Raw genomic sequence first — 20,228 nt, forward strand, 5'->3', positions numbered from 1 at the left:
AGCAGGCTGCAAGCATGGAGAGACAAGGCAGGCCATGTTCTTGCACTAATTATTAGCATTGCCAAGGCTATTAGTGCTGTGCAATAAGCAGAGTATCCTTTCGCCTTCTGATTATCATATAATCAGATTCTCTTACAAATAATAATCAAAGTGCAATGCATGTAGAGTGTAATAACCACTCCCTACAGGTACATTTATCCAACACCATACAAAGAATCCAACAGCTGCTTGCTGTTGACAAGATGTTTGTCTAAGTTACAGAATATTTAGTACGGAATAAACGTGTTGCATATCTGAAATGACTTTTTGGTGCTTTTCTTGTACACTCAGCTTGTAGTGTGGAGGCTGGCAGAGGAAAGCAAGCACAGCAGTATAATGCCTGCATGGTTCACCCGTGTGAAGGTGTAGGGTTCATCCCACTATGACAGAAGACACATCAGCGCTGCCCAAATACAACCTGCAGGGTCAAGCATGTAATTAGGGAGTTCCATTTTGGCTCCTTTGTTGACTTCAGCAAATTCAATGGCTTCTACAGTAACTATCTATCTAGTGCTTCAAATCAGCAGTGATTTTTCCCCAATGAGATATCCATTCCTCTCATTATTTTGAGAAAATGTTAGTACAAGAGTCATCTCCTTCTAATGTAATGTGATACAAGAACCCGTGCCACATTTTAGAATCAAATGGCTACCTTAACTACTGGGTTTAGTAGTCTTGCAATTTAAACCTACAGTTTAAATAATAATCTCTTCCTTAATCCTGCCTTGGATTTATTTTGGGAGAGATACCATATTTCCATATAGATAGAAAGCTTCTGGAATTAAATGAAGCAGTTAAATAAACAGATGAATTTGTTAAACTTCTTTTGTTTTTCAACACAAACCATACTTAACAACTAATCTGAATGACAATTATTTTCAGCTTAATTAGAAAATCTTAATTAACAATGAAGATTTAACCTTAATATTTTTGGTTTCTAAATCATATATAAAAAAATTAACATTATGTGAATAAATAAGACAATCTTTTTAAACCTCAAGGCAGGATTACTGATGCAGGCAGACTTCGTTATTAAACACATTCTAAATTAAACGCCTCTATGAATTTTATACTGAAATATATTGTGATAGTCTTGCATGCCAAATGTGACATTTTGTATTTTAGATTCATCTTCTGTAGTAATTTTGGAAATGTCATACAAACAAAGATTTTGTCATTTACCAATGGAATTACTATGCATGGCCGGTTAGCCATCTCTTTTCTGGCTCTTCTGGTTGTTTCAAGTCAGCAAGCCATAAAAAATCTTTATCTCTCTGAAACACAGCAATTTGGAAGATAATCGAATAGTGACTGGGGGGCAGAAACGCCAGTCTGAGGAATTATACCACAATCTCTCTTGCATTTACAACCTTCCTCAAAGCGAGTGTCAGTCGAGTAGGAAAAGGAGATAGAAGATTCATCATATTTCAAGCCTGTCTCATTTGCATGGTGGCATAGCTGTCTCATCTCCTGTTGAAAGACTCTGCTTGGCCAGCGCTGACAAACTGTTTTGAAGAACTCTTGCCATGCCCAAATGATTCATCATTAATAGCTTTAGACATTCTCTTTAAGCGTATAGTTACCACTGCTGGAAAGCATATTTTCAAACCTGCTAAATTCTATCCTCTTAAACTATGAAAGGAAAAAAAAAAAATGTATAGACAAAGGCAATACGATCAATCCAGTCATTTAGCAGTTTGCATCAGTGAAAGAGAATTCATGGAGGACCTCACCTTTGCACAAAGTTCTGCTGCTCCTTTTAATCCAGTACTCATGCCTGCAAGGTTACCAGAGCTGCCTGGAACTTCTCCACATCCATTCACCTCCGCTGCCAATGGCTGGCTTCCCTCTCTGCAGCAGTTACAAAGGAAAGAGGGAAGAAGAACTGAAAAGGAATCAGCTACAATGCAGACATGAGAAACACTTGCCATTGGAACTATATTGCAGTTTGATGTTTTCCTTGAATGTATCACAAGCCCTGCAGGGCACCCAGGGGAAACAACGGTGTGCTACATGGAGAAACGGCTAGGCTTCAAGAAGCAGCAGAGGCGAAAAGCAGTCACAGCTTTGGTACTATGCACATTACTTGTCAGTCTGTGCCACAGGCTGACATAAAGGAACTTCTGGGCTCAGATTCTAAATTAACTATGTTGAAGTGGGAACCCATTACCTCTGTTGACACTTTTCAGGACTGATGGACATCTTTGGAACATGTTTTTGAGAATCATCAATGCTTTGGGAAAGGGCTTGCCTTCATCAATTTTACACATTACTTTTGTTCTGACACTGTCTTGTATTTTTATATTTGTCTTATATTTTTTAATAAATCTAATTTAAATTAGTATTACGTATGTAACTAATATATGTGTATATATACATATATGTGTGTGTATTATATATACATATGCATGCACAGGTTTTCAGCTGTAGGTGAACCATTAAACCTTCCTTGTCATTCACGTGTTAACATTTTGTTAAAGTAACTTTTGGGATAATTATACCTCCACAAAGAATTCTTGTTTAGGAATGGTACCTGTATCAATACAGAACTCCAGGAAATAGCATAAGTACAGACCTTCACCAGACACCCCAGCACTACATTACTTAATGCACAGCATGCAAGAAAGGTATTGTAACCTACGAGAAAAGCCCTGTTTTCTAGTGCACAGCAGGAGCAAACACATAACTGAGTCATTTACAATAAGCCCTACAAAACTTTGTGATTTGGCAATCCCGTTCAATTTCTCAACAGACACAGAACCAGGAGCAATTCCTCTGTCCCTGCTCTGCACTTGTATCTAAACAGGAATGGCCCTAAGCTCTCAGAAGCTGGCAATTTGTGGCCCAGGGCCAGTAACAGGAGCTGCCTGCAACATGGCAAGAGAAGTCTTTCAAAGGCAGGGAGAAATCACTGTACTAGGTACAACTGGAATTCAGGATTAGCTTGGACATACAGACAACACAGAAAACCAGGGGACAAACCCTTTTGTACTGCCAACCCATGTATCATCTAAGTTTCTAATCACCATCAGAAGAAAAAGGTGAAAGCTGCTGTTCATGAAGGCAAAAAATATCACAAACAACAAAATTTTGCCTGGCTGCACTTCTGGACTATTCCCATTCAGTATTTTCTGTCTGGCTTTTGGAAAATTCAATTCCAGCATCTACATTCTTATTCCCACTTTTGCAGACTAGATGATAATGTTAGAAGAAAGATTAACACGGTTCTTTACTAAGAAAACTATTTGCAGTGATTTGGCAATCATGCTAAACATCCCAGTCTTGTGTACATATGCGACTTAGTTTGAATTCCACTCTTCTAAAGCTGATACTTCTTTCTCTAAGTTCTTGATCCATTGCTTCCACCCATTTTCTACTCAGACTTTCTCTATTCCTTTTAAAAATTATTATTTTAGAAACATAGATATCCATTTTCATCGGTAAAATCAGCACTGGCACAAAGCTAAATTGCTTTCCACATTTCCCTACCAGAAGAACTGAATCACGTAAATGCACAGGCAACAGCTGAATTAGCTGGAAGGCCTGCATAGATGTTTGTGCCAATAATACAGCTGGAAATTTTGGCTAAGCCAGGACTGATGAAAAGAAAGGACAAGAAACCATGATGCTCAGGATTGAATACAAGAAATGCATGGTCAATCATCTTTAAAAGTTTTCTTCTTGAGCTGCATTCAAGTAGACTTGGGTTAAGTTTCCCTTAAGGGAAGGAGCAGAAGATGCTCCTTGAATGTGATTAGCTAATTCCTAGAGCTGAAATATCTGAGAAGTTAACTTTTCTCCTCAGGAAGAATCATCTGTTTGTAACTTTGTACTTATTTAGCTTCTCACGATGGAAATTATTTCATTTAATTTGGTTAGAGCTGCATTGACACAGAGGTTCATTAGGATGCCCATTTGCTTGCAATTCAATTTAAAATTAAATACACTTTGTTGTTGATTTTATTACTTTTAAACTACTGTATCTATTGCCTTTATTAGCTGCTAATACACAATTATGAAGGTAAACAGTTTCCATTACTGAACATCAAACATTTAAATAACCGCATTTGATCTCTTTTTGGGTTGTACCGTTTTCCTCCTTTCTCCCTTTTCACTGGGTATTAGATTCAAGAGCATAATTTAGTCAAGTTAGACTGCTTTTGTGCTCTCCAGCACGCTCATCAGCTGTCACAGAAAAAAGAGGTTCCTTAGCTATACTTAGATATATCCATGAGGGTTATTTATTTCCTCCATTCACTTCTTTACAGGTAATTTGACGCATGTATTTATCTGAAGGTCATGCATAGCTTGATCATGAAAACATTGCTCCAATTCATATTTCCTTCATTCTCTGGGGGTAACTCAGAGGCAGGGATGAAGGGCACCGGGAGAAGCCATTTGGTCACCTTTTGAAGTGCACTGTGTATAGCACTTAATTGCAGACCAAAGCAGGGTATCTGAAAATGGAGGTAACCAAAACAGAGGCTTCTTTCAGAAGATCAGGCTTAATTTTTCTAGGCCTGAGTTCCTTTGTATGGGAGAGGTTTCATTCATTAATATCTATAAAGCACTGAAAGACCTTTGGTACATTGGATGGAAGTACAAAGTAGCCCTTATCTAACGTACCTTTGAAAGAGCTTGTGAATCCTGGCTTGCAATTTTTTTTTATTGTGGTGGGAGGCTTCTTTGTGGTGCTTTGAGTCCTACAAGCAAACAATAACAATAATTCAGTTCGTTTCCAAGAAAAATCATGGAAGTAAAAGCCATAAATAAACAATTTTCCAAAGGTTTGCATTAAGTCTTCTGGTCGAAGCTTTTCAGAAGCAGTTAAGAATTTGAGCTATCACTACTTTATTCCATTATGTTCTTTTGTTTTTTTCTCTCATATACTTTTGCATATATATACTACATTACTGGGTAAGAGGGACTGATATTTTTGGATGTTGCAACTAATGGGAGGCTAACTTAGATAAGCCATCATCTCCCCCAGCACTTCTACTACAGCTGTCCGGCATGAAGCTCTTGGACTACTTCTGGCTGAAGTTTATCACAAGCCTCCAGAACAGGGACTAGGCCCCATGTTTTCTCCCACTCCCACGAATGCTGGCACTGAGTTTTTCTGCAGCTTGGTGAATCACCACCTACACCATTTAGGAAGGGCTGGGAGCTGGCTCCAGTCCCATCTCTGCTTTGGTAGAGTTTGGAGCTTTCTGGTAAGGGCAGTCTGGGCTGTCACAGCTGGGGCATTTGAAAGTGCACTGAGCAACAGTGCTCAATATCCTCAAGAATGGTTAATGATAAAAGTTTCCAATCAGAGTTCAGAGGCAGATGGGATGAGCGTTTAAAGTTTTGGACTGAAGAAGTTAAAACAAAAGTTAAGAAGATGAGAGAAAGGTTTAGTTCATAATTTACCCCCCAGATAAAGCTCTTAGGAATGCCTGGGATAGACGTTTTTATCAGGTAGGTATTTAGATAAAGAAGAAAACACAAAAAACTTGTTTCACCTAAAATGGCAAGTAGCTTTAGGAGTACGACACCTTTCAGGCAATGCCAGTCTTGGCTTATGCTGAGCAGGAATAGACTTTTTTTTTTTAAATTGCTTATATTACAGATTCACATAGCTATCCTATCCCCTTGTTTATCTTTCTAATCTTAATTAAATAATGAATATTCAAAAGAAAATATTAATCGGGTTTCTCTGTATGAACTACACTGTTTTCCATCTCTCTGCCTCTGAAGTGGCAGTGGGAATATGAGTTAAAACTATTTCTTCTGGATCCTAGTAAAATATTTGTCACAGTGTGTCATGATAATTTTTAAAAAGCTCTATCATCTACCTAATAAATTTGTTAAGTTTATTCAAATCTTATTGAATGGGAAAAGTGCAATGAGTCATGGTTAATATTTCTTTACCTACACTAAGAAATAAAATATATCAAAAATTCAGTGCTTAGGGTCCTATTCAGAAAACCTCTAAAAGTCTGTAATATGTCTTCAACATGATTTAAAAAAAAAAAAAAAAAAAAACAGGAAACTTGCTTTAAAATGAATTATTCACCACCTTGAATAAATTTACATCTTTCCTATTCCTAAACCCCACAGTCAGTTATGTAAATTTTAACCTACACTAATTACCTCAGGGGTGTGCAAGCTAAAGGAAAGTAGATGCAGTAGAAGAAAAAAATCTAGACATTTCCATCACCAGGAAGCAATTTAATAGAGGAAAAAATGTGTAAGTTTTCAAAACCAGAGCAGCCCGTGTATTTTTTTTTTTAATGTGGTTTAATCGTTGCTGCAATACCCCTTGAATCAGAGATTTACAGGAATAAACTCAAGAGCCTTTTCTCAATGGCGTATACCATCGCGCACATAACTAAGCCCGTTTCTCATCATGACACCCGCATTGTCTAGACTGTAAAAATGACCCATTGTTGGCAATGGGTGTTCCCAACAAGAAGGCATGAAATGTGGTTTCACTTCATGTCGACGCAGACATTAAGGGGCCCCTTCAGAAAGTGACTAAAAGCTGGGAACCAAAGAATATCCTTCAGAGCTCACAAGAGGTGTAATGGAGAAAGCGGGGCATTGCTGGAGGACAGAAGGGCTCAATCACAGCACTGCTTTATCCTATTTCCCATCCTGATACCAGGCAGCAGTTTAGCTGTGGAGTCCCCTTCTTCATACATCTTTCTCAGTTTCCTTGTTGGATATCTTGAAGTTTAATTACGTAAATGGCTCATCTACTGATTTCAGAGAGCATGATCAAGACCAGTAACAGAACAAAGTGTTTCAGTTCGGGCTCAGCATCGAGACAAACAATGGTAAGTATTGTTCCTACAGTAGGCAAAAACAAGAACCTGACTCAATGGTATTAATCAGTGCTGACTGACAATTTTCATTGTGAAACTATTTCACAAACAGTAAATTTTGATTCCTGTAGCAATTTTCAATTTGGAAAAAAATCCAAAAAATCCTTTCCAAAGACATCCTTTTCACTGAAAAGATTCACACAAAATTCAACAAACTTTTAAGCAAAACATGATTGGTATTCTATCATTTAGCAAAGTCTTGTCATAAAATATTCACCCTTCCCTTTTCAGTGCATACTTAGTATTGCTATTGCAAGCTTCTGCTAAGAGATTTACCTTGTCTTAATTTGAAGCAGCCAGTGGGAACCTTGAGCTGTGAGCTCAAATTCAAATTCAAGAGCTGTGGGGGTTCACCTTCTTCCCCACAAGACAGGGGCACAGCAGAGGAAGTGTGACGACACTACCAAGTAGGATCTCCAGCAACTCCCACTGCCCACAGGCATTTATTCCACATACAGGGAATCCCAGTGCTTCACCTTCATTCCTCTCTTTCAGAAATCCCTCATCAGTACGTCACAGCGCAGGTAGAAACAAGGCCAAAGGGCTGACATTCCACCCATAAACACCCAAACAAAAGTTTTTCAGGGTTTTCATCTGCTCATCCCAAAACATTTTGCAGTGAAATCTTGTCTTCCTCATTTTCACATGTGGAAGAAGTGAGGTGCAAGTTCACACTCACCTAGCAAACAGTTGTCAGGACTAGAAACAAACACCACATCTCTAGTCATCCCACCAGTGCCACCCAGCCCTCCTCCTCCACATTCTGGCTGCTGTGAGGAAGTTCACTTACAGGAACTTTCAAGATCTAGAGCACTGCATAGCACAGAACCATTTGAGGTCAAGAAAGAATATGTTAACTTTTGTGCAAGGTGTGATTTTGAGAGACTTATCTTCTCCATGTTAAAAGCAAAGAGATCACAAGGAAAATAGGTATTGAGAGATAAGTGCCATAATCGTTTGTCATTGAAAGCAGAGCCTAGCAGCTGGATAATGCCTGCCTGGAGAGCTGCACATACTGGAATTTGATTGACCCTGTTTGGGAGATGGCTACAAAACACGTTTAAAGTTGTGTCAAAATCCTGTGTACATGGTAGCATTATTCACGGTGCTTTTTGCCAAAAACATGCCAGAAACACTCAGTCAGGCTTTTAAAAAGGAAAAAGAAAAAGCATCCCCTCCGCCATGACTTTCCCTCCAAAGAGAAAATTAAACTAATTTACTGTTCACGAGCATAAAATTTAAAACTTAGACAACTGTGACACTCATAACAGCTAGGGAAAACAAAAACAAACAAACAAAAAAACCTCGTGCTCTTTCAGAATTGATCCTGCAGAAATCTCAAAGTGAGATTTAGTTTAGTCATGCTCCAGCCTTTTTACGCTGAGTAAAATGGGTACATTTAGTGACATTATAGGCTGATCCTTTCAATAAATTTGTAAAGCTCTGCATCATTTCTAATAACCTTTCAGCAGTGAAGACTGAGCTACCAATCAACATAGAAAAGCAGTATATGGTTGCAGAGCTAGACATCTTGTAAAATATAAGTATTAAATTCAAGACACTAATTTTGAACAACTACAGAAAGTTGAACACTGGTTGTAAAGTAAATATGCTAAACAAATTCCTGAATTTCCATAAAATTCAGATATTTTCATGCAGGTTTTTGATCCAAGAGGAATGATACAAAGAAATTTAAAAAATTGAGTTACTTCTCTTAAGATGCTCCAAGAAAACCTTGGAGGGATCTCTGCTGCAGAGCTACACGGCTCCTGCAAAATGAATTTTTTCCTCTCTGGCCTCACAAGGGAGGACTTGCCCTTCTCATTTCTATCATGCCGTACACAGAGAGGCCACCTGTAGTTTCTCCATGACCACTAGATATTCCTTCAAATGCTTCTCATTTCACAGTTGAGAAGACATAGCATCAAGGTCATAAAGCTTTGATGTCCTCATCAAAATCTACAGTGTGTCACAAGTGTATGCAAGGCCATTTATCAGAGTGTCTGACAACCATAGCAGAGCACTGAAAATGTACAATGCTGCAGTGACTCCTGCAATTGACGAAGAGACTTTAAGCATAAATGTGCTACCCTGTGAAAGCTCTGCTAGTTCAGATGTGTCCAGATAAGCCTAGAAATCAGCAGCTACTAAGAAGATCTGGGTGATCTTAGCCAAAATTTCAGAACATAGTGGAAGATGATAACCACTGTTAGGCAATATATACTCTGCAGTACAAATTCATTTAGCACAAGCAAAGACATTGGAAACCAAGTGAACTATGTCAATCCTTTAATTTACATTTAAAATGGGTAGTTCACGTTAAGAAAGAAAAAAAAAAAAAAAAAAAAAAAAAAGAAAGAAAGAAAATAATCTAAGTAACAAATCCAGGTTCTACTTCTCTATTTTCTGGATATCAGCAGCAAACTATGCAAACTATGACATGAATGACTGAAGGAGAAACTGAAAGGAAATACTGATTGGAAATACTGAGACTTTTTTGTGGTTCCCCCCTCCCCACATTCTTCCTTAATTTAAAAATGTTTGTTAATTTCAGCACAGAATGTTTTTATTATTTCTGTAGACTTTTCAAAGTCCCTCATGAAATTTTACTCCTTTAATTCTCTCATTTCTCCCTAAAGCTGGTACCTATTTTTAGGTCTGTTTTGCAGATAGGCAAAACTGAGTCATAGTAACAAATTTGCTTGTTACAGCCCCATAAAAACCGATGTTTAGGTCTGAGGTTACAGTCCACATCTTTCTCAGTCCTGTTCCTTTTTCCATCTGACAACACAGCACTGCCTCACAAATTTGTCTGCGTAATTGTAATCTAAAAGAATAATCTTTATTTTTACTCAATAACTTCCTTTTATATTGGCTTTTACGTCATCTTCTATTTCAAGCATGCCAATACAGTTGAACACTTCGTAATTAAGAAACATTCACCAACCATTAGTATATGAAAAATACAGCAAGGGAGATAATTTAGGCACACTTTACTGTATAAGTGACTTAAATACAACAATGAAAATTACTAGTTGAAATGTCTAGAAATTTTTCCCCACAGAGAACAGGTCTGCTCCTGCAAGCCCGTATCTTGTTCCATTCCTTTTCTACTTTAAGTAAAAAGTGCAGTCAGCTCATAATTTCCAGTTGTAATGTAGGCTTCGTTGGTCTGACCTGTTCCCCAAATGCTAACATGACCAATGAAATCATAGTGTCATGCTATGAAGAAACATACTGAGATGTATACATTCAATGATATGTTCTCATTCTAATCATTAGTTCCAAAACCCGTGTCCATTCTAAGGGTCTACTACGTAGGTCTATTCACTACTAAATTATTCTATACCATGAAGCAGAGCTCAAAAGTACACATTTCTCTCAGTGAATGCAACTCTAAAATAAGAATAGATTCCTTTCAGCAAATTCAACTCTAGCGTAAGACCATAAAAGGAAAAACGTACAACATTTAGACCAATTAATTATCTGTACTTCAGTAAGACTTGCATAGTCTATCAGCTCTTCTAAGGAGTTTCCGGGTATAAAAGCTAGTCTACAGTTCTCTTAGCTACAGCTGGGGATACAGATTTATATTTTTATTATTTTTTTTTTTTAATTTTATTTATTTATTTTTACTAAAAGTACAAATAAAACTTCTCTGGGAAAAGAATCTGGAAAATATACATAAGTGACTTTTTTTTCATTCTATTTAGTTTTTCACACTTTATGCCTCTATGCATCAGTAGTGCTATTTCATTCCTTTACGTATTAATGTGAGTTCTGCTTCTTTTAACAGGTGTTGGTATTTGATGTAACTTCAGTAGGACTTGGCAGTTACCAATACTCTTTTACAAATCTGTACAGTAGCCTCTGTTTATTGAACCATAGAAATGGACTTCCTTACTTGAGTCTGTATTAGGATAATGAGCCAGAGAGCTGAGCAGTCAGATTACCTTAAGCAGCAGTAAATGCAGTATCATCAATTACAGTATCTGTACAGTTCATTGTTACAGCTCAATAGAATATCAAGAATTGTTTTAATTATTTAATTTCCCTTCTGATCTTAAAAAAAAAAATAAAGCAGTAAAAAATAAATGAAACCCTTTTCAGTGAAGTATAAAATATTTTCATTACTGCTACCTAATCATTTACTTGACTTAAACTTCATATAACTCCTGCACAAAACAATCAAAAGAGAATTGCAATTAAAAAGAGCAGCTATATCAATGTTGCGGTTTCCTGACAGCACAGCGACAGGTCCTCGACAAACATGTAAAACATCTTTTGCGGAATTCTGCTTCTGTTGAGATTCATTTCCACCAGTCCCCTTCCATTCTCTCTGCCTCCAGAAGAAGAAATCTGAAAATCTGAGTGTTCAGAAGCAATAGAGAGGAGCCTTAGAACTTTGGAATGCTCCCAGGCTTCCCACTGAAGAAGCAGGAGTAAGCCTGACAGAAAAAAAGATATTTAGAAATGTCAGACTGCCATTGTGGAGAAGTCCCATGGCTGCATATATGGTTTGGCTTCGAGTCTGCCCTGTGAGTGGCCATAGACTCCCTGATGGTCATAGAGTCTCACAAGGCAGTAAGACAATACAGAGTCCAATGTAATAAACCTGATATCCCAGGCTCTGAGAAGTTCACCTTGTGTTTTTCCCCTCAAGCTTGGATTTCAGCACTGTGCTTTTCCTGCAGTCCCAAAGCAGTCTACCCTAGCAGGACTATTATGAGTTTGACGAGCGTATCCTAAAGATACACTCCAAGACAAAGTGCTACTTCTGATGGGTGTAGATTTCAGTCTATCTGTGCCCTTCTTCCTCAGTAAAATGGAGACGCACATATTTCCTATTACTTCACATAAATGAAATGGAAATCATTACATCAGCGGGTGGTGATGCACTGGAATAGGTTGTCCAAGGAGGTTGTGGATGCCCCATCCCTGGAGGCATTCAAGGCCAGGCTGGATTGGCTCTGGGCAGCCTGGTCTGATGGTTGGTGACCCTACACATAGCAGGAGGTTGAAACTAGATAATCTTTGAGTTACTTTTCAGCCCAGGCCATTCTATGATTCTATGATTTTAACAGACCAGGGAGAAGCTTTGAAATTCAGGTGACAGTAGCGCATAAGTAGCTTAGCTGCAGCAAAATAACCCACCTTTAAGGTGTGATGTAAAAGAAACATTATCAACTTTTGTATTTTTAACCTACAATTCTCAATAAAACTAAAGAAATGACTAATTGGAACTTCATAGCCATATAAAATCTTGGCAATGTCAAAAAGGAGCAGCTGGGTTTCAGTGCAGAAAAGTCAGATTGCTTTTAGGTGCATATATTCACACGTGCATCATATTCACACAGATGATCACACAGGATGGTACAATACTTAACAGGCTACAGCTTTAGTGAGGGGGAGGGCTGTAGATACCATTGGGATAAAAATGACAGCATTATCCAAGGGTGTAGAACACGCAAGTAGATGTGTGTTTGTATTTTATATGACTGAGGCCTTATTCCACTGAATTTGTTAGAGGAAAGATACATCGCTGTCTTTCACAGTACCAAATTTACCCACATTATCCAGCATTAATCAATGGAAAACTAATAATCACATCATCATATAAATTGATCTCTCTGACAGGGCAAGGATGATGACATTAGCCCTGTAAGAATATTAGGTCTAAGGCCCAGAGGCATTAACTGCTGTTTAACCAAAAGGTAAATCTCTCAATGAAAGGCAACATCACACTATTATCCAACCTGCAATAAATATCTCATTTCCTACCATTCAGCTCCTGATACCAAAGAGTAAAGCTTGCACTTTGCTTCCAGAGATTCTTCATTAATTTCTATTGAAGACATATATGAAAAGTGATTTATATGGCTGTAATGGTCAAGTCCTGCAAGGCGTTATGCCAGCACAGAGGATTAAATGCAGCATCTGAATTCTACAGAGAAAGACAGAAGTTGAGGACAAAATGTACTTAGTCAAGGACACAGGGCAAGACATAGGAAGATGATGGCCAACCAGAAATAGATATCCTCGATGGCTGAGGAAGTATTGGTCCTTAAAATTGCACCACTCTTTAACTTCTAAGAAAACTCACATAAGCTCGAGTTGTCACTTCTATTGTCTCTGCTCAGAAACAGCTGAAAATCCTATAGCTGGTACTTTTCCACGGTATTTGAGCCAAGGATTGGCAAGATTGTGTTGTCACCAAGTACAGTCTCACCTCAGTCTCCAGTGTTTGCTACATCCTCAGCAGTCTCACATGTTTTGAAAGCATCTTTTCTTTAATCAAACACATTAAGCCAGAATTATGTCAGGTCTCTCCTCTGTACGTTATTCTACTCCATACAATCTAGTTCTGCCCATAAGCATGTATTTCTCCATTATCTCATGGTAATGCATAGCCTGCTTTGGTTGCACCTGGAACACAGTCCCAAAATTACGATTTTCTTTTAATACTGTTCATTTTTCTCTATTAAAAGCAAATGTCACTTCTTGAAATCTCTAAGGCTGCAGTGTAGGCCGCAGGAAACAGAACTGCATTCAAAACTTACTATACTTCAATGTGTTTGTTAATCAAATATTGATATCTGCTTAATGTTTCTTTACAACAAACTATTGGATCTCCCCTTATGTTTTTCTTGTTGACCTCAGCTATCAGCTTTCACATTCACAAAACAGAATATTAAACAAAGATTCAGCTTAGAGTTTCAGATCTACAATCTTGCAAAGCCCTTTTTCATCCCCATACAGAAAATGCATCAGCTGTTTCAAAAACTTTCAATCATGATGATCTCACACACTGAGCGTGTATTTAAGTAAAAGCTACTCATTTATGATGAAGCTAAAAGCAGAGGAGAAGAGTACTGAACTATAAGGTAGAGAGTTAATGCCTGGATGTCCTTCTTGTGCCAATGCTGCAAATCAAATGCCTTATTGGAGGACATTTTTGGCAGCTTAAAAAGAAGCAGAGTTAACTCAGGTGTGTTTCTGAACCTCAGTTATGAAACCATTCTCATGCACTGTAAACTATCATTTGTTATTTTTAACCCTTGGGCTCCCACTTCTTGTTTTCATTTTGTCAAAGCAAAGGAATGTGAGAGATGTCTATTAGACTCCTTCGCTCAGCCTGAGGGTTAATTACTCAGTTTGGTAGACATTTGAAAATATTATGTTACCTCTAACGGCAAAATTGATAGAAGCTTGTTTCAGGCTCACTTTATGTCATTGTGGCAGATTAAATTAACTAATCATAAATTATGCTGGCTAAAGTACATCTGTTACTCACTAAACCTGCAGATGGAAGGGAAGGATTTTTTTTTCCTCAATACAAAGTAAATACCACAGAGTGAATTAAATACTTTTTCAAACCAATAAATGTACAATCAAGCAGCAAAAATTGGAATTATCCTAAAGATAGCAGTGGCAGATTCTAAAGAATAGGACAGCACTCCAACACCAATCTCGCAACTGCTAGAGAAAGTACTCAGCACTGCAGTACCACAAAAGTTGATCCACACACCATGCACAGAAGGTACATTAAAGATACATATCAGAGAGTGCTCACATTTTTGTTACGTGCACTGGAATACTAGTAAGACATAAGACATGCATATTTGCAACCTCAGTTTCCAATGTCATCTTGTGTTTCCTGTTGAAAGCAACTGAATGTCCCATTTCTGTGTGCTTGCAAGATAAGGATGGGTACATAAACCAATGAGGTAGAAGTCAATATAGATTTTATAGTGATCCTCCTGCAATACTCAGCATTGTGCAATGCGAATGTGACATCTTGTACCACACCATTATGACTGAATTCCTGAATAGCACTTGGACAGCAGAAGTCAGAGATTTTTGGGAATAAGGGACGGAAAACAGTCATTCACAATCTTTTATATGCAGTATAAAGCACTGAGTACCCATCTGCAATTACAGAACTTATCCTGATGGTAGAGTAACTCAATCACTTTAAATAAGGATTTTCCTTTTTCTTCCTTAAGTAAGGATTTTCCTTTTTTTTTTTTTTCCCCCAAACAAAATGAAGTAAAAATGAAATAAGTGAGTCTAAATGATCCTCTCTCAATAACTATGTTCAGAAGGAAGGTAAATACAGAACTGACAAATCTACTGTGTTCTTTCACATGCTACAGAGACTCACAAATATTTGGGGGCATCTGAATAACCCAAACTTAAAACGAAAACTCGTGACATAATATCAAGTCTTCTGGAAAACTGCTATACACAAAGTTCAGCCGTTCCCAGGTTGTCACTACATCAGCCCCATGAAGCAGGTGATATTTCTTCCCTATTCATGTTCCTTGAACAACTTTTCCCAAATCACCTTCCATGCACGATGCAATGAAAATGAAATCCAGAATGAAATACAGCCACACTAGGGTTTAGAGGGAAGGATGTTTGTCCCCACAAACATCAGCAAGGCAATGATGAGGCTTGGTCCTGCAATGAAAAAATTCTAAAAACTTTCTCTGAAAATAAAAGAAAGCTTAGATCACCATTAGTCACTGGATAGCCTATTTTAAGCCCATCAGAGCCAGTGTGCTGTTCTCATGTTGCTAATTAAAAATGATAGATTCATCAATTAATCTCTCTTCCTGTCCCCTAGTCTTGCTATGAGATTTTTCATTGGGACAAATGGTAGTTAGGTGCCCACAAGTATCGTTTCAGCCCTGAAAACTTGTGTCTTTGTCAACATGAACCCAACCGTGTCTCTTCAAACTATGAAATAACAAAAAGAAAACCACAGGAAGCCTTGGCACTCTGAAAAAACACAACAGATTTATAAACTGGGAATAATTGTAGCCTCTCTACAATAAATATTGCTACATAAATCCTTCCTGGATTCCAATCTGAACTTCCTTGTTGATAGATGAATAAGCCTCTGTTAAATTTGTCAGAGAAAGATGTCCTAAGCTTAGGCTCTTGATTGAAACTCAACTGCAATACTTACTACAGAGCAGTAAGGAACACCCTACTATTAAGTAAAGGAGCAATGAAAGCAATCTGGTTTTATTCACACTGAAATAGAGACAAAGACAAAGGCTCTGCTATTAGCTAAGCAGAGTTCCAGTGACATGAAGCAAGCTGATAAAATGGGTTATCTTTTTCTCTTTCAATATATGTATCATTGGGCAGTGAAATAGAATTGGGGTGTACAAGGTCAACAAGCCAGCATCAGGCTATGAAGACAGCGATAAAATTATCTCATAGTTCTTAAGTCTGACCTGTTCCAGTGAAAAGCTGCCAAACATAATTATGTCATCCTGAACATCTCTCTCGAACTGTTCGATATATGAAGGAATCACTTCATCTTCAAGCTCCTTGTGAAGGTCACGTGTCTTACTGAAGCTGACAGGCATCACGGAGTCTGAAGAATCTTCACTGGTGACAGGGGCTGCTTGAAACAAAAGTGGTGGAATTTCTCTTAACAAATGAGATTTCATACATCAATTAGTACTGCTTGGTTGCAATGTTTGGTCCACCAAAATAGAAAAACAATTCATACCACAAAATTAAAAGAAAGAAGTAAATATAAAGCAGGTGGCAGATTCCAAATACCATTACCAGGAAAACTATCCTTAAGAGCAAAGGCAGCATAAAGGCACAACTTGTGCCTTAAGAAGCTCAAAAAGGATACTCTGGAAATCCACGGTCACTTCACTCTCCCATAGAAGAATTTTGATTTGGAGTGACTTTGGTTTTCATTCCTGGGGAAGATTAGGAATAACTGCAATTGGAAGGGAGGCTTAAGCAGAACCACACCAAGCATTTCATCTTCCTCCCACTCACTCTGAAGGATCAGATTCCTCCCCCAGGTGTGTTCACACAGCTCCCACCTAATTAATTGGGTTCGGTTCTCCTCTCACCCACATCATTCCATTGATTTCACTGCTATGACATATACAGAACCAAAGGGTAAGTTCTGCATGTACATAAAAAATAAATCTCATTCAGAAAGCTGACCTTACAGATAAACTTTCCTTTTTTCACTGCAATTCAACATGTTACTTAAAATGCACATCTTCTCATTGATATCTGCTGCAGTATAAACATTAGTTGGGCTCGTAGATAATAAAGACAATTATTTTTGCTCATTTCTCCATATCAGGATCACTAAGATATGACAGATATCAGGTTGTCCACATCTGATTTCATATTTCTATGTATAAGTGCATGTTTTTATAGTTCTTCTTGCCTTTCTCAACAACAAAATGACATATCTAGTTATTTGCCTTCCCTTTTCCCTACCCTAAGATATGAAAGCAGTTAAAAGACTTATTTCTCCCTCTGCTTTGATGTCCCTCATTCTTTAATGAAGACCAGAAAAGGAAAGATAAAACTAAGGCTATTAAAATTTTCTGTTTTGTGCACTACTCATTGTTTAATGACTTTAATTGTTGAGCCTTCTGAGCACTTAAATCACCTCAGTGCCACCAACACACAGGAAGTAGGTTTTTTTTTTTATTTAATTACAACAGGATACAAATTCAAAATCACGTTGGGGGAAGTGTATAGTAGATATAAACAACCTAAACCATTACCTTAGGGTACACAGAATCTCTTCATGTAGTATCTTACAAGCCTAATGAAAAGTGATTTGACCTACAACTATTAACTGCAAAAACAAAATGATGTTTACATTTAAATTTACTGTAACATTAAAGGTTTGGCTAGCACAGAAAAAAATCCAGGAAGCACTGGAAATGAAAACATTGCCAACGGCAGAGGATGCAGTATTGCCTGTTCCATACTGTGTTGACACAACGGGCCATATGCTCAGCTGGTATAAATCAGTTGCCTTACTGCTTTCACAGGAGCAGTGCAAGTTTACATCCTGGGAGGACAATACATTCCCATTTCAGATCTGCTGGGTGTAGATAGAGAAAGTCTTTATATATCAAAAAAAGGAAGAAAAGCATTCAGTCTGCAAAGGCAACCATGCAGCGATTCATCAACATAGCCTTCCTCTTTTGGTGCTTATCATTGTTGTGAGGAACTCTATCAAGTGGATTTGGCTTTGGTGGAAGACACTGAGCTCATTATTGACTGTTTTGTGGAAGAAGAACTAAAGAAGAGAGAGAACATTGTCTAAAGCCTTTCCAAGAGAGATAACTGCTAAAAATACAAACATAAATTATGGCTATTTTATGATTTGAAAATTATTTGATGGAAAGACACATATGATTTAAGCACCACTGGAAAAATTGAGCTGGAGACAAGGAGACAATGTGGTTGTTGAGTTGGTAGCTCCTTCTATGCTATTTTACAAAGGAGCATCTGAAACTTGGTCACCAATATGTTGCTCCAGATCTGAACTGACCCAGCATCATGCTGATAGAGGCTCCAGCCGCTGCCTTTGTCCAAAGCTTGACAAAAAAGAAAGTCTCCATCTCCTTGCTGACCGAATTAGCCACTTCTAAAAATGTTACTGATTTATATGCACAGGAGGAAATGGCTGAAAATTTGAAATGAAGTTCATTGATAGGTCAATAAACTAATTAAAAACTGGATTCTTTGTGATGTTAGCATCTGTGTGGAACTTCTCATTGCCTTGACTGTATTTAATGGCACAAGTCATATCTTCAATAGAACGTAAATCATTTCTCTTCTTTCATTAAGGCTTTATTTATCAATGCTATGATGTAATTCAAAGAATCTATCCAGTGTTAGCTTGGCTGCTTTTAACTTCATTTACTCCTACATTTGTTCATCGGATAGCAGTGGTTTGCGTTCTGAGTTGGGTCTTTAAAGGACAGGTTTACCAGCTTACTACAACTCAGTGCAAGTTTGAATGCATGAAGCACCTATAAACTCCACAAGGAAAATTCATTTTGGCTGCTTGGTTCCAGAACATTATTTAATAAAAAGAAAACATACCAAAGGCTCATTTATCAAACAGCTAAGTTCCTACAAAACATTTTGCTTTGATTTTTCTGTTGATTTCAAAGAAAAATGTAATAAAAATGTTTTCTATTCTGTGGAACCTGGCATCATTTAGACATACATGAATCACCATTTTATACTGTTTAACAGATTTTATTCCTAGATAAAAAATGTACAGTCTACATCTTCTCTAAAAAGCAGACAATCAACATTTTAGGTTGATTATAATTTGATTTAACATGTACCACAATAGTGACCAACAGAGACAAAATGCTGTAAATATGCAATGATATAAGTTCTGAGAGCCGTGTTCTTTCTTTTCCTTTGGGGATCATCTATTAATTAGGACTGTATGACTACGTGATTTTTCAGTTCAGTGGTCAAATGGAAAAAAAGAAGCTTCTCTATAAAAGTGGAATCAAATGAAACCCAGTTTTCTACAATTTTTTAGATGTCTAATTAGGGTCAAATTCTCATATTAGCTTTTCCCTCAGTGGAGATTTGTCTGTTTTGCTCAGCTGCCCATTTTCATAAAACTGGTAGGGAACTCAGACCTGTGAGATTTGTTCTCTGTTTAAAAAAAAAAAGGAAAAAAAGAAAGAAAGAAAGAAAGGTTTCAGAAGAGGAAAACAGATAAATTTAAAGTGAGAAACAGACAGGCAGAAATAAATACATCTCCATACAAATACACAGAGGTGAAGACTGCACAAGCCTCGTTTACTCAAGAAAATTCTGCTCTTCTCAGAATTTTATTCACCAAAGCCATAAAGAGCCTCATTAATAAATTCAGGTGGGAAAGGGTGCAACATTCTCCCACAGCACTACTTCTGATGTCTATATGGATCTTTTTATGAAATAGAAGTGCTGAGACAAGATGGCAGCAGGCTGTTGCAGCTCCCACATTCACTCCGTTCTTGCATAGGCACAGGGTTCTGGCATGCCCATGGAACATAAGACATTGCTGTTAGTGTATTTGCCTGCCCTGGAATTAAAACTGGCAGCTCCATGTACCCACCCTCACAGCAGCCCTACGGGGAGATCATCATCTCAGTGCACATCACATACATTCAGATGGCTTTGGTCAAGGGGAAGGTGGTTCCAAGATCCTTCCAGAGGCAAATGCAAGGGAAGAATTGCTTCTAGGGTGTGATTAGTCTGATCAATTGAGAAGCACATGTGTTAAGTGAGATGAACTGCTGTCCAGAGCAGCTTCTCTGACCCTCTCCCATGAATTCAGGGGAAATCATAGCAGCAAACTTTCAGAAAGCTAATTGAAAGGGTATTGGACCTTACCTGGGGTGGCCTGTAAATGACATCAAGACATTTTCCTAAATCACACAGGGATATTTGGAGGATAAGGCTATGGAAGACCATGAAATGCCATAAATATTTGTAGAAGAAGACAGTGCCCAT

General features: G+C 37.8%; 1 protein-coding gene across 1 annotated transcript in view; it reads right to left on the bottom strand.

Moving 5' to 3' along the window:
- The window catches only part of LOC125691343 (uncharacterized), a 211,664-nt gene that overhangs the window by 114,061 nt on the left and 77,375 nt on the right, over positions 1-20,228 (bottom strand). The window contains exons 9-11 of the mRNA XM_048940609.1: positions 16,157-16,326; positions 4,666-4,742; positions 1,773-1,890 (exon numbers count right to left, since the gene is read on the bottom strand). Of these exons, the coding sequence (XP_048796566.1) occupies positions 1,773-1,890; positions 4,666-4,742; positions 16,157-16,326 (365 nt within the window). The remainder of the gene's footprint in view (positions 1-1,772; positions 1,891-4,665; positions 4,743-16,156; positions 16,327-20,228) is intronic.

Source organism: Lagopus muta, chromosome 3 (assembly GCF_023343835.1).
Source record: "Lagopus muta isolate bLagMut1 chromosome 3, bLagMut1 primary, whole genome shotgun sequence".
NCBI classification, from domain to species: domain Eukaryota; kingdom Metazoa; phylum Chordata; class Aves; order Galliformes; family Phasianidae; genus Lagopus; species Lagopus muta.